Source organism: Corvus moneduloides, chromosome 3, assembly GCF_009650955.1.
Source record: "Corvus moneduloides isolate bCorMon1 chromosome 3, bCorMon1.pri, whole genome shotgun sequence".
Lineage (NCBI taxonomy): Eukaryota > Metazoa > Chordata > Aves > Passeriformes > Corvidae > Corvus > Corvus moneduloides.
The window spans coordinates 60,230,832-60,245,264 of record NC_045478.1 but is presented as its reverse complement, the minus strand read 5'-3'; the positions used below and the strand labels follow the sequence as shown (position 1 = coordinate 60,245,264).

At 42.6% G+C, this 14,433-nt stretch overlaps 1 protein-coding gene across 1 annotated transcript; it reads left to right on the top strand.

The window, feature by feature from the left end:
* The first annotated feature begins 5,686 nt into the window (after positions 1-5,686).
* Positions 5,687-14,366, top strand: ACAT2 (acetyl-CoA acetyltransferase 2). Its single transcript, XM_032101821.1, has 9 exons — positions 5,687-5,839; positions 5,939-6,073; positions 7,258-7,439; positions 8,270-8,387; positions 9,158-9,301; positions 10,344-10,466; positions 11,140-11,294; positions 13,428-13,538; positions 14,110-14,366. Exons 1-9 carry the CDS (start codon positions 5,791-5,793, stop codon positions 14,275-14,277), a joined length of 1,185 nt encoding a protein of 394 aa, XP_031957712.1. The 5' UTR covers positions 5,687-5,790; the 3' UTR covers positions 14,278-14,366.
* The last annotated feature ends 67 nt before the right edge of the window (positions 14,367-14,433 follow it).

Below are 14,433 nucleotides of genomic sequence, written 5' to 3'. Positions count from 1 at the left end.
GTATTCCTGCATTTTTTACCCCTTGTCAGCACCTAGTTATTTTTAATTTATCTCTGCAAGTGTAGATTACATTTGTGGGAAATATGCTAGCTGAGCAAGAGGCAGGCAGCCAGGGACATGTAGAGATAAGTGGAATCATCCTGCAGAGCTTAATATTCTGGGATGTCTTCCTTCAGTATTTTCAAATTAGTAAGTGTATTATCAAGCTACACCTATAATTTTTGTTTAGGGAAATAAGGGCAACAATTTGGTAACCAGTCCTCTGGTACCTTTGGGAAGAGGACATTTAACTGAAATACTCTTTTGTTCTGTTTGCTCATCACATTACACAGTGAGAACTAACCTGGGACTTTCTAGTGCTGCTGGAACAAATGTGTTGACACCCACCTTGGGTTGTATCTGGAGTAACTGGAGTAAATTAGCTTTTCAAGTAATAGGTGGTATCATAACCCCCAGCAGCAGCATCGGTCCTTGCATGAGAGGGCACATCATGATCTGTCCCACACAAAAGCCAAACTCATATATTGATTCACCTATAATGATAAAATGGGATAGGAACCAGATTATGAATGTGTGGGCAGGACAGCTCACCCCTGGGTTTTAGGTTCCTTGAATGACGGTGTGTTACTCATTAACTTAATTATCCATTAACTGGATGGCTCCTCCTTGGTTTTACCTCCTCAGTTCTGGGTTTCTATTCCACCCCTTGGTTTCACATGGCAGCCCTCTGGACCAACACAAGCACCATAATGTTTCCCAGCTCTGAGGGATGCTGTTTGTCCCCAGGGAAGGCAGGCTCTGAGGGAAAACGCTTCCTACTGTAAAATACTCATAAAAATAATTAGTCTGCAGGTCAGGAAAGCGAGGAATTAGAGGGAAAATGAGATAAAGCCTTTCTCAAAAGTAAAAAGAAAATGCTTGGAGTACCGTACGTACATTTCTTGGCATTTTAAAGGACCTTGAAGTATCAGGAACTAAAGAAAGGCCAGTCGGCTCTTGCAAAGGCTGTCCTTGACTTGCAAGGACAGGAAATGGAGCAAGGCAAACCCATGGTATATCTGCAGCAGAGAATGAGCTCTCAGGTGCACTGGAAAAGGCTGCTGCAGCCTACAGGTGTGGGAGAAAGAGAAAACCTATGGATTGCTGCTCTGAGAAGAAAGTGATACAGAGAGGTCCGTCAGGTAATTAGTTGTTAAAGATCTGGGCAGCAGAAAGCCCAACTTTGACATCAGTGAACTCTCTCTCTTTTAGAGAAGCTTCCTGAATACTAGGCTGCAGACTTAGTGCTGTCTTTATATCTCCTTAAAACAAGCTTTTATGGCTCTTAGTGGAATTATCACATATTTTTCTTACATCTTTATAACAAGAAGTTACTAAACTTCTTCAGAAAGCTTTTACAAGGATTATTTTTAATTACCAGTAAATTTTAACAGTTTTTATATATATGCGTGTGTGTGTGTATATCTATCTATACATCTATATATCTATATCTATATATAACTTCCTGGAAAGCATATAAAGTCAGCTGTATGATAATGTACAGCTACACAGACCCAATTTGATTTGCATCTCTTGTCTCTGAGATGGCAGCACTTGCAGTGTTCCCACACCCCTATGAATCTATGTGTGCCTCAGAGTGGTCAGGTGTTTTTTCCTGTTAGGGACTGACCACGCCAGTGAGTGAACTCCAGAGCTTGTCCTGAAGACATCCCCTGACTGATAATCCATCCAGATACAATTACAGCCAAATGGTGACTCAAGTTAAATTAGTTTTTGGGGATACTTGATAAATACTGCAAGCTTGCATTTGGAGTACAGCTGTGCACATAGTTGCTAAGGATATAAGCCCAGGTATTTACTACACTTTTTTTTAAACCATAGAAAGGCTGAGATAGTTTTAATAGTGCAAAAGTTTTCCTGTCTGAGGGGAAGACAACATTTTTTTAATTAAACACCAGTTACATTATGAATATTCTCTTACAAAGATGGATTCAAAGGAGACACAGATTGCTCTTAACACAGCCAAGGACATTTTATTGCCTTGATTTTTCCAAGGACCCTGTCAGTCAGGTTGGAGATTGAGAAATTTTAGAAAATGTTGCTCTTGTCCTCACTGGGAAAACTGTGTCCTCTGAAATACGCCTTATGTGCTGAACCTACCCATGGACAACTGAATGTCAGTCCACTGCTAAGAAAACCTGGAAGAAGAATGAATTGTCTTTCTACACACGAAAAAAGGCCTGAAGGTGCTAAAGGTGTCCAGGAAGCCTGAGTGCCCTAAGCAGATATTAGTACCAATATTTGTGTATAAGACTTTATAGACTGGAGAATTTGCTATTGCAGGAAAGTTGTGAAATCTATTTTTTAAAAAATTAGAATAATCTCATATTAAGATTTATGAATTTAAAGTAATTGGGTTTTGTTTGGGGTTTTTTTCCTTTAAGAGGTGTAGCTTCGTTTTTATTACATTCACATTCCCAACAAACCTGTTTTTGCAAATATTCATTGACCAAGTGTCAGATTAAAGGAAAAAAAAGCAAGGGCTTCAAATTTTGGTAACAATAGTGATCTTTTTAAAGGTCAGATTTAGAAAAAAGTTATTTAGCAGGAGAGTAAATCAGTGAACACTGAAATCCTCTTTTTGTCTGTTTCTAATAAAACTGTGACACCATTAGCAAATGAAAATGCAAGAATCTTTGCACCTTGAGTATTTCATGGAAGGCACATGTCCATTTGATTGTGTTCATAGCAAAGTAGCAAATAAACTTTGTGCAACTGATAGCAAGTAAGCTTTCTGTTCTGAATTGATGACTTCATTTCCCAGAGTTTAGATTTCTAAGAAATAGCAAAATGTACCAGCGTAGGGCAGTAGTTTGCTACTGAGTATTATGCTGCTCATTAACTACATTGAATTTAAAAGCACAGCTGCCTACTCCCATTCAGTTTGGTTTTCTCTGCATTTAAATAACTTAACTTTGATCTGTACCATGCATGTTTCATAATTATTTGCCTTTGAGCAATTGCTACACTATTTTGCTACGTTACATGCCCCTTTTATCCATTTGGATCTCAATCCTGGACACCATCTAAGCAGAGTTAAATAGAATACTGCAAACCTGATAGACATATCAAGAGAAAATTAATATCTGTTGGTTTTGGGTGCCCCACCATCACAGCCTGGTTTGTCACTAATGTTGAGCTGCAAAACAGTTCTGCTGATTAGGGCTGAGAGCAAAAGTGCAGCAGATCAGCTCACTGAGGTGAGCTGGCCTGAAGTCCCTAAGGTCGCTTCATATTTGAACTTTTTCCATCTGCTAGTGAAGTGTGGGGAGGGAAGGGGCTGAAGTCTTGCTTTATGTTCCATTCAATATTTGTGGTGATATTTGTAAAGTTTTAAATACAAGAGAATCCTGTTCATAAGGTGTACTTCAGGTGTACTGTCAGTTGTGGACTTTGAACACCTGCTGACATTTAATCTGAGCTCATCTCACATTATTGACTTTGTATTTACATCGATGACCTTAAGTTGTAATCAGTCAAATGTTACATTAAGAATGACATATTGGTATATGGTACAATTGATAAACAAGGTTATTGGTGCTGCCCTCATATGTCTGTGTTATTCACTCTACTGAATTTTGAAAAGGTGCAGGGACTACATTCAGTCATAAAAGGCTGCTCAGGAACCATACAATATTTTTCTAAAACAATCACTGTATTGCTTAAAATCCTGTATTCCTGAGTTTTGCTTGAATGTTAGTTCTACTGGTTGCTCACTGATAGCCTTTTGAAAAGACACAAAACATGTTTTTCCCCTCCAGATTTAATCGGAGGTTTTTGTCAGTGTTATCAACTGCTCTGAGTGCACAGCATCATTAGAGAAAAGCAGTGGTGCATGCCAATTAATGCATCTTTAATGCATCTCCTTAAGAGACTGGTACATCGATCCACCTAAGCATTTGGCTGCCTGCAGGATTTTCCAGAGATTTCCTTTCCTGAAGATATCTGAGGGGATTGTTCTCTTGCTGAAAGCTAGAAACCACAAAGTAACTGAAGAAATCTTATGACACATGGGTTTCCTGCTTTGGCCTTATCCTTCACAAAGACCAAAAAGGAGGAATGTATTTTGAGTGTTGGAGTCCTGCAGCATGTTTTAACAGTGTTATTGGTGAAATCTAGGCCAACATTCTTGCTCACCATAGCTGAAGCAGGATTTTTTCCCTATCTAGTAATGCTGTAGCTTTTAAAATTTTAAAGCAAGAATAGAGGCTAATAGGAGTCAGAAGAATCTGACTTAAGTATTATAGTGCTCCTGTTGCTCATTGTGCCCACACAGAAGGTTCAGATGCATTTTGTGGATGCAGATTTAATACTGCCAAATTCAGATTAGCAAACGTGCAGGATGTGACCACAGGCATACCAGTACATTCACATTTATGTTCTTTGGTGTTTGTCATCACATACTGTGTGCTTTTCTAGGATTTAATTTGTACTTCTGTTCTCCCTGCGAAATCCTATGGAATTTTACTACCTGGATAGAAAAAAAAAAGTCTCCCAACTTTGTAGCTAAGGTAGGAGCAACAGCACATTTTCCAACCATCTTCTTGGTCTTCAGATGCAAATTCAATGCAGTGCTTTGGCTGGCATGTCCCTTAGGCCAGGTATCTGAATGAGGAAGGAAGGAGTAAGGACCGAAGTTCTAGGCTGTGCGATAGACCAGTTATTTCAGCCCGTGTAATTTTTTTTTTTAACTGTTGTTAGTTGTTTTGACTTACTTTCTTGGTTCCTCCCCTTATTCTGTCCCGTCTTCCTCCAGATATCTTAATATTGCTGCTCCCCACCTCGCATCTCTAGGCTTCCCGCCTACATTTCCCCGCAGAGAAACATTCCTGCCTGCCTGCCCTGCTGTGGGTTGCGGCCACAGGCTGTAGCCTCCTCTCCTTCCAGCTCCCTGGCTGCCAGGAGCTCCTGCGGCCAGCGCCTCGTCCTTCCCGGCTACCTCGCCTTTCCCCTTGCAGCGTCGCTTCCCGTGGAAGCAGCCTGGGAACAGCCCCCTGCTTGCCTCTTTGGGAGGTCAGACAGGAACAGCTTTTGGACCAGCGGCGAAGCACTGCCCATGCTAACATAAATATATTATATGTATGTCAGGCTTCTGCTAAAATTAAGAAAAAGAAATAAAAAGGCCGAGTTGGGTGTTGGTAATCGCTAGACATCAGTTGCTGAGCAGATCAAACTAGCGATAGGCAGTTTTGTATCTTTTAATTCAAATTATTATTCTTTCTTCCTGCTCACGCAGATCCTATGAAATAAAAAACCTGTCCTTAAAGCCACAATATGACAAGACAGCACTTGACCCGCATGCCTTATTCTGTAAATAAGCAGACGGAGCTGGCAACCGGCGGTGCGCAGGCAGCGGGTGTGCGAGCGGGGGGCACAGGGAAGTGACCGACCCCGGCAGCCTCGGCCTAGCCGGCGGAGCCTCTCCTCCCTCCGCCCCCGGCTGGGAAGGGGCTGGGAAGGAGCCGGCCAAGGCCACCCTCGCCCCATCGATCGCCCCAGAGGGCGGCCCGGCCACGCCACCGCCCGGCCGGCCCCCGCGCTGTCCTCAGGTGTCCGGCAACGAATCCCCTGCTCGTGCTCCGTCCACCCGCCCCGCCTGGGGCGGGTGAGGGGCGGGACCGGCGCCGACTCCGCTTTCGCCCCGGCCGCGGCCGCCGCTCCGCTCTCGCCGCCTGCGCTCCGCTCCTCTCCGCTCCTCTCCGCTCCGCTCCCACGGCCGCTGCTGCCGCCATGAGCGCGGACCCCGTCGTCTTCGTGTCCGCCGCCAGGACCGCCGTGGGTGAGAGGCAGCGGCGGGCGCGCCGGATGGCGGATGCTGCCGCCGGGGCCGGGCGGGTGTCCGGGTGCTGAGCGCTCTCCCTCTGTGTTCCCCTCCCAGGGTCCTTCAACGGCGGGCTGTCCTCGCTCCCCGCGCACGAACTGGGCGCCGCCGCCATCCGGGAGGTGCTGCGCCGGGCCGGGCTGGCCCCCGAGGAGGTGTCGGAGGTGATCCTGGGGCAGGTCCTCACCGCAGGTACGGGCCGGCGGCGGGACCCCTCCGCCCGCGGCCGGGCTCACTCTCTCCGCGGCCGCATCTCTCCGGGGTTGTCCCATTGAAACAGCTCGGGTTTCACATTGCAGGGACGTTATCCCTCGCCATTGGGAACGCGGTGCCTTAACAAAGGACTTGAGAGGCGTCGTGGCTGCTTCTCCATACGCTCTGGGTGAATGAAAGGATGGGTTTTTGGAAAGGATCTTGTGGGGAATAGTTCGGGTTTTTTTTAAATCCCTGAAGTTGCCAACAGTGTATGTGTGAATGTCAGTTTCTTTTCTTTGTTACAACATCCTTCTCACCTTGGTCATCTCAGCTCCTAAATTTAACATCCTGAGTAATGGTAACACTGAGATTTTAAGAGCTAGGCCTTCATTTGTGTTTATCTGCAGGACCGATGTGCAAGATCTATGATGCCACTTGTTTGGAGACAAACATTTTGATTCAATGAAAATGTAGCTGGCAGGGAATTGTTTGTTTTGAACTTGCTCCTGCTTTTTCCAGGGTAATGTTTAATCAGCGTAGTCATAGGCAGGTTTGTATTTTAAATGTGGAGGAAGGAAATACATATTTTTATCTTAAAGATGATTCAGATTCCTCTATATTTTTAGCTTGCGGAATGATGTGTTCTCCTTGTCCTTTTCTTTGTGTACAAAGAGCTTTGGCCTGGGGAGATGCAGATGAAGAGTGTTTTCTTAGAATATAGTGATCCTATTATCTCCATCAGGATCACAACAAATACTGGAAGCTTTCAGGTCCATCTGTGCATAGTTGTGCTTTTGGTTTCCATATGAACTTTCAGGGAAAGTTAACTGCTGGTGAGGTACAGAAGATGTCAAAAAGAAACTTTTCAGCAAGAAGCAATTTAAATGATTTCTCATCTTACACATACAACAGGCTAGGGCTGATCTGAAGTAGTGTTTCATCTGACCTGGCATCAAAAGCAGAGTTGCAGATATAAAACTAGCAGTAGCAGGTATTAGTTGATCAGCAATATAAATGAAAGAGGTTTCTGTTTATAGATTACTGCTGGGCACTTCTCTACCCACCAGCTGAAAGCAGGAGCAAGCTCTAAATTTTGGTGGAATTGGGGTGTTGTTGTGAACAGTGAAAAGGCAGACATTTGTTTTTTAAGAATAAAAGAAAAATGCTGCCTGTTCCCACAGGTGCTGGCCAGAATCCCGTCCGGCAGGCCAGTGTGGCTGCGGGAATCCCATACTCTGTGCCCGCCTGGAGCTGCCAGATGATCTGCGGGTCGGGCTTGAAGGCAGTGTGCCTGGCTGCTCAGTCCATACTGACGGGAGACTCCAGCATCGTGGTTGCAGGAGGCATGGAAAGCATGAGCAAGGTAAAGCATAGGATCGCAGTCACATTGCACCAACGTACTGGGAGCAAAGAGCCCGATGTTGAAACCCCGTGTTTCCAGGCTGGCGCCTGGGGGCCGATCGAAAGGGTTGCTGTGCTTACGAATGAATTTACACATACAGCAGTTGACTTCAGTAGTGTGCTTTTAAAAAAAGGAAAAGACCTGTAGCTACTGAAAAGGTGCGCTGCAAACACACACTGCATTTAAAATTCCATTTTCATTTCCATTCAGCTCTGTTGTGATGAATGATTTGCCTGTGACAGCTGGCAGTAGACAGGATTTTCGTATTGCAAGAAGCCCAGAGAAGGAATAACTGAAAATGTTATTGTTCACCAAGCAATTAGAGCCTGGAAAGAAAGCAAAGCAGTTTTATTTCAAGGTGTTCATCCCAAGGCTGTATTCAGGAATGGGTCTGAGATGGTCTGATGCCCAAGAAATGGATGGCCTCTTCGGCCCGGGCTCAGCTGCCTGTGCAGAGAGTGATGTTGACATTCCCTGGCAGCAGAGTGCAGTTGGGAACTACCTGGAGCAGGCTAGTAGGATGGAGAGCCACAGCCCCAGGAATGATAGATTTGGTCTGTGGAGAGGAAGCAACACTTGCAGTGTGGTGATCTGCTACCAGGGGAATGCAGAGGCCAAATGGCACACCAGCTGGCAGGCTCTGGAGGGACAGGCAGAGCAGGCAGCTGGAGAGACTGCCAGGATTTGGGATGGGTTCCTCCAGCCAGCAGGCAGGGATTTCTTCAATGGTCTGGCTGAATTGTGTACTGGAGATGTAAACATCTGACTCGTTTCGAAATACCCTCTTGCAGGCTCCTCATGTCATTCACATGCGAGCTGGGGTGAGAATGGGAGAGGCTTCCTTGCAGGACACTATAATCCTTGATGGCCTTACAGATGCTTTTTATCAGTACCATATGGGCATAACAGGTAAGTGGTGACAGTCCGTAAAATGAGATGGTCAACTGAAAGAGTTCACTGACAGGAAATTTCAGAAATCTAAAGTTACAAATAATGTGTTTCAAGCTCTCCTTATGTTTTAGTCATGAAAAAGAAAGAAAGAAGTACATAATATTGAAAGGCATTGAAGGCATTTTCCATTTTGTTTGTAAAGCTACTGTTTTGGGTTTTTCTTCTGTCTGAACTAATCTGTCTGCATCTCTTCTACATCTGAGAAATTTAATTTCAGAAAAAAAAAATAAACAGAATAATCCCTGTATGTAACTGGAGCATTCAGCAGCACAGATTTACAGTGGGGAGGAGTTACGCAAAGTGTCCCGTTGATATGCGTGGTTCTACAACTTGAGGTTATTGCACCCTGGATGGGATGGTCAGCCAACTGCTTTTCCAGACCCTGCTTATGAGACAGAGTGACTTCAGAACTGTTAGCTTTTCTGAAGTGGCTGTAGAGAAATCTGAGCATAGTAATTCAGAGAAGCAATAAGCTAGAAAAGCTTGTTTGTATTTGATTTGATTTGATATATCATCTGGGAGGAGGTTCCACACAGAAATTTTAAACCTCAAGTGAAAATATAGTAGAGAATCATGAGTAAACAAAATGAGGAAATCTGAATGAAAACCATTCAGCATAGTCAGCTGCTTCCTACAGCAAACATTAATGACTACATTTGTGCTTACAATTTTGCAACTTAAAATTTTGGCATTTCCTGATGGCAGTTTGCATTTTGTTCCTGTTTCAGCTGAAAATGTGGCCAATCAGTGGCAAGTCAGCAGAGGGGAACAAGACCAACTTGCTGTACAGTCACAAAACAGGGCAGAGGCAGCACAGAAAGCTGGCTATTTTACAAAAGAAATTGTTCCTGTTCTTGTACCTTCTAAAAAAGGTAAGTGTGAGTGGATGATGAGAGCTGACTTTAGGGAAAAAAATCTGTTTTCTGCTATGTCTCCTGTAATCAGTGGATGGTTTCCCACTTACACATGCTTTTTGTAAGCATGTAGCCTGTTGCTCTCTTTTTCAGCTTTCAGTAGTTATATTTTAAATAAGAGAGAAGCAACTCAAATGTGGAATATCTCAGTGTAGTTTTCTGCAAATACTACCACTGTGTTTTACTGGAGATAGAATAACAACCTAGACAAAGCACTAACTTAACATAGGCTTGGATATGGTACCAAAATCAGTAATTTTCATTTTGTTAAGACTCCTGCTGCACCAAACTTAAAACAGTCATGTTGATCTGACAAACCTTGCCCACCTAGTAAAATACACAGTGACAATAATTAGGGTTACTAGTTAATTATGTAGTCAGGTTACATATATTGGGTATATTTCTCTTTAGGTGACGGATATAAACAGACCTATTAAGATGTCTCTTTCTAGGGCAGAGGAATTCCCCAGCTCCTTGTGAGTTAGATGCAAAGACTAAATTTTCAAAAAAGACATCAAGAATCAGTGTTTCAATATTTCCATTGAATAGACCCTGCAGAAAAAGTCCTGGCATTAGGCAGGCTGCAAACTAATGGAGGGATTTCATGATACCCGTTTAGATGATAATATTTAGTGACACTTGACAGCTCTTTGTAGCGAGATTACTAGAAGTATTGTTTGAAATACAACCTCCTGCGGAAAGAGAAGCTATTGGGTTAGGAAAAGCAAGAACAATACTGACTTTTGCACAACTAGACAGTATTTTAGCTGCTAGTGTTTGTCTTAGAAAATCTGAGCTGTCTGCCCTGCCAGAAGGAGCTGGAGGGTTACAGCAGTTAACTCCCTTGAGTTGGAAGCTGTCTCCAACATAAGAATGCCTTGTTGGTTGAAAGGAATATAGTGCATATTCCCACTCAGCCTGTTGTTTTTGCTGTCGTTCTGTTTGAGATGTGTGTGTGTGTGATTAGACCCTCCTGTGAGCATAATGCTCTGTTTTGCAGGTCCTATAGAAATTAAAACAGATGAACACCCTCGACATGGGAGCAACTTGGAAACAATGGCAAAGTTAAAGCCCTGTTTCCTAACAGATGGAACTGGGACAGTAACAGCAGCTAATGCTTCAGGTTGGTCCATCTGGCTTGAATGAAATAGAAAAGAACAGTAGGTGCTTATGGCTCAAGGCAGGGTCTCTGTGAGAGGTGTGGCTGCTGTGTGTTTACTGCTTTGCAGGAAATGGCAATGTGTTTGACTACGTAGGTAGAACTCCATTTTAGATGTGGTGGAGGATTTCTTTTGTTTCCTTGTTTTCTGTGAAACAATACAAGAGTTTGGACAATAACAGCAATATTTGATAGGCTGGAAAGAATATTTCCTTTTAAAACTAAGAGTTTCTGATACTGCAGATCTGGAGAATGGAAGACTTAATGATTCATGTTTGAAAATGTTACTCCTGTGGGACTGCCACAAGCAGCTTTTAAACATCTTCCTTTGTCTTTATGCTGCCCCTCCCAAAGCCTGCCTAATAAATCTGATGTACTTCTTTTTCAGATTGTACTTTGATTCTTCCACCTGCTCATTTCCAAATAGAATCAACAATGTGTCACATTTACAGCAATATAGTTTGAAGTGTTTGTGGCAGAGAACAGACTTGGCTGATATGAACAATACTGACCTAAACCAGTAAATGATTTGTGATTTTTGTTCTGTCTAGATTGTGATCTTATGCAAGCAGGAGAAAGTGGTACAGTAAAAGCTAAAAGCCCAACAAATACGTACAAGTTGTTTGTTACTCCACAGGTTTAAATGATGGAGCTGCAGCTGTTCTTCTAATGAAGAAATCGGAAGCTGCTAGGAGAGGTCTTATGCCTTTGGCTCGGATTGTATCTTGGGCTCAGACAGGCATAGATCCATCTATTATGGGAGTAGGGCCCATTTCAGCAATAAGGAAAGCTGTAAGTAATCACTCATCTATGTATCTATTATGTTAAAACTCTTGCTTGTAATTGCTTTTTGTTTTCTAGCCATGTCTTGGTTTCACCCTGTTCTGAAGAAAACTTAGTAGGAAAAAAGTAAACCGTGTGAAAAAAAAATACTCAAAATAGTGTAGTATATAAGATTTGGAATCCTAGTGCTACTAGGGGAGTACCTACTTGTTGGAAAAAGAAAACCCAAATGTATAGGTGTATGAATGGACTTCAGAGCATAAACTAGTCAGGTTTGTGGAAGGGTACCTAGATAACCTAGGAGGCTGAAGATCAAATTTCAGGGATGTGTATAATTAACCAAATTATGGGATAATTTGGTCCTGCTGTGATATGGTTCTGATGCTGTGTCTGGCCAGGTTAATTTTCAGATCATTGCCTGATTGTATTTGCAATAGTACAACACTGAGGAAAGGGCCACTGAGTGCCATCTGCATTAGCAAATGGGATGGTGCCCTTTGTGTTTCAGTTTGGCCTGCAAAAAGCTTGGAGTTTACAAATTGGATTCCTTTCAGGTGTAACTGAACAGGAAGGTGCATTCCAAAGCCACATCTATTGTGCTCAGACCATTACTGCACCCACTGATGTACTCAGTGCTCAGTCCACAGGACAAGGTTCTCAATGCCCCAGTGAGCATCCCTGCTGGTACCATGCTGCTTGCTAATACAGATGTAGCCCATGGCAGCCCCAGCTGATTATTTGTTAAAGCTTAGCTATGAAATTGAGCATGAAAAGAGCTCTTGTACAGCTAAGAACAGATTTACTTTAATATTCCTTATTTTTTTTAATACTGTGTAAAAGGCCTTATTTTGTTCACCTCTGAAATGTCCTGGCAGTGTGGAGCTCTGATTTGAACTCACCAAGTTCTGTGGCTTTTGACAAGAAAATCAGAACTATAATGCTAAAGCTTTTTCTTATCAGATTTCAAACTGCTAGTTAAAATGAAGGGTGCAGTAACTGCATATACAATGAATTTTAGTTTAAACTGTGGAACAGGCAAGCTGTGCCTGTAACTGTATAGATACTATGAAAAAGGGCACACTACTCCTTCGTAGAGCATGGTCCTAATAACAGCAAGTTCATGGCTTTGATCCCATATATATGGGCCTTTCACTTAAGAGTTGGACTCGATGATCCTCATGAGTCCCTTCCAGCTCAGAAGATTCTGTGATTCTGTGATTAAACTTCGTAATGGGCGTTATCACATGTTCACACCCTCCATATATTACGCTTATCACTTCAAAACTGTAGCACTTTATCGTGAGAGAATATGTTGAGTGTTACAGTAACATAGTATATATCTTAAGCTTTTTCCAGAAGAATGGGATACTCCATACGGTCTTTATTTTATCTAGTAGAAAAAGGCTTTCCTCCTTGACTGTAGCCTCAGAGGTGCACCAGTCTGGCTAGCCTATGTTGTGAAATGTCATTATGATTACTCTGCTGATAAAGTATTGCTGTTAGAAACAAAGTGAGTGGAAGTAAAAATGTACATATGTGAAACATGCCTAAGCCTGTACCAGAGTAGGCAATTGCATCACAAGTTTCTCAAGTGAAAATATGAGCCAAACCATCTTCCAAAATAGTCACCCATGAGAAGCTTGAAGTGGCAACTTTCACTGTAAAGGCAGGAGAGACTGGACAAATTGGATGTGGCACTGATCACTAATGGTTGACACCTCACTATTTCCAGTGTAAAAGTCTCTAATAAGTAGAGACTCCCTAATGGAGTCAGACTACATCCTAAAAAAATTGCTTTTAATCTGTTAAAGCCTACTTTTGAATCCAGTGCTTGTTCTAGTAAGGGCACCACATACAGCTGGATTTTCACAATTGCACCACCACCCCTACATGTGTAAATTTAGTCAAGATTTTTATGAGCAGCCAGCATTATTACTGTACATTGTACTGACTTGTCTGACACTGAAGTTTTGTGTGTAGTCTTCAAGGATTCTCTCATCAACACTGGCTATAAAAAACTTTTCCTTCAAATTTTTTGAAGTGGTAGCTTCAAATCACCCAATTTACATCTTAGGAGAAGCTTCTTCTGGTGCTAAGGAAGACCTAAAAGATAATAAGGTCCTATTTGTATTGTTTTCTCAGATTGACAAAGCTGGCTGGACTCTGGAACAAGTTGACTTGTTTGAAATTAATGAAGCCTTTGCATCACTCTCTGTTGCAATAGCAAAAGAACTGAAAGTAAATCCAGAAAAGGTAATGATTTGTAAGCTGCCATTTATTTGTAGGCTGGCATTAGTTTACCTCTTGTAACTCAAACTTACCCCATTCTGTGCATCTGGATTGTAAGGGTGAGCACAGCTCTCTTGCAATCACTTTAAGCAAAGAGGGTGGGAGCCCCAGCAGGCATTTCCTCACACTGCTCTGTCTGCTGGCTTTGCTAGCAGTTTCCCAACTGAACAAGTTCCAACGTGTTTGCAGTGGATTTTTATGCAAATCTAGGCAACTGCTCAAGCATAGTTAATTCAGAATTTGAAATTGCTGCTTCACGTGTATTTGCCACAGTATTCTTTTAGTGATGGCAAAAAGCACAGGTATTATTCTCCCCTCCCTAAATTTACCTGTTATCTTCAGAGTGAAGACAGAAGAAATACTGGTTATTACCAGCTGTTGCACTCACATGCACTTTCTTGTATGGAATGGTGTTTGTGGTTTCAAGCTCACACATAGTCAAGGGCTAGATCCCAGCGAAGTCATTTATGCTTAAAGTCAGCTAAGCTAGTTAAATGTTTTGACTGTCTGTATTGGCTTTTTTTTTCTGTTTTAGGTCAATATACAAGGTGGAGCTATTGCTCTTGGCCACCCTCTGGGCGCCTCTGGTTGTCGCATCCTTGTAACTCTTCTCTATGCACTGGAACGAACTGGTGGAAAATGTGGTGTTGCTGCTCTCTGTATAGGAGGAGGAATGGGAATAGCCATGTGCATTGAGAGATAAATGTGAGGGAATGAATGAACAGCTAGTGTTAACTAGCTTTGAAACATTTTACTAATAAACTAATAAACTTCTAATAACAGAGCCTAAAACTGTTTTGCCTAAAATTAAGTAAGTTTACACCATTACTTCTTGACAAAGAGGTTAGTGGTTATTGCA

Excerpts from the sequence above, each read along its gene's own strand:
- ACAT2 (XM_032101821.1), top strand. The coding sequence starts at position 5,791 with ATGAGCGCGGACCCCGTCGTCTTCGTGTCCGCCGCCAGGACCGCCGTG. Across the intron at positions 10,467-11,139 it reads AACAGCAGCTAATGCTTCAG|GTTTAAATGATGGAGCTGCA; the intron begins GTTGGTCCATCT and ends GTTACTCCACAG. Across the intron at positions 11,295-13,427 it reads TTTCAGCAATAAGGAAAGCT|ATTGACAAAGCTGGCTGGAC; the intron begins GTAAGTAATCAC and ends TTGTTTTCTCAG.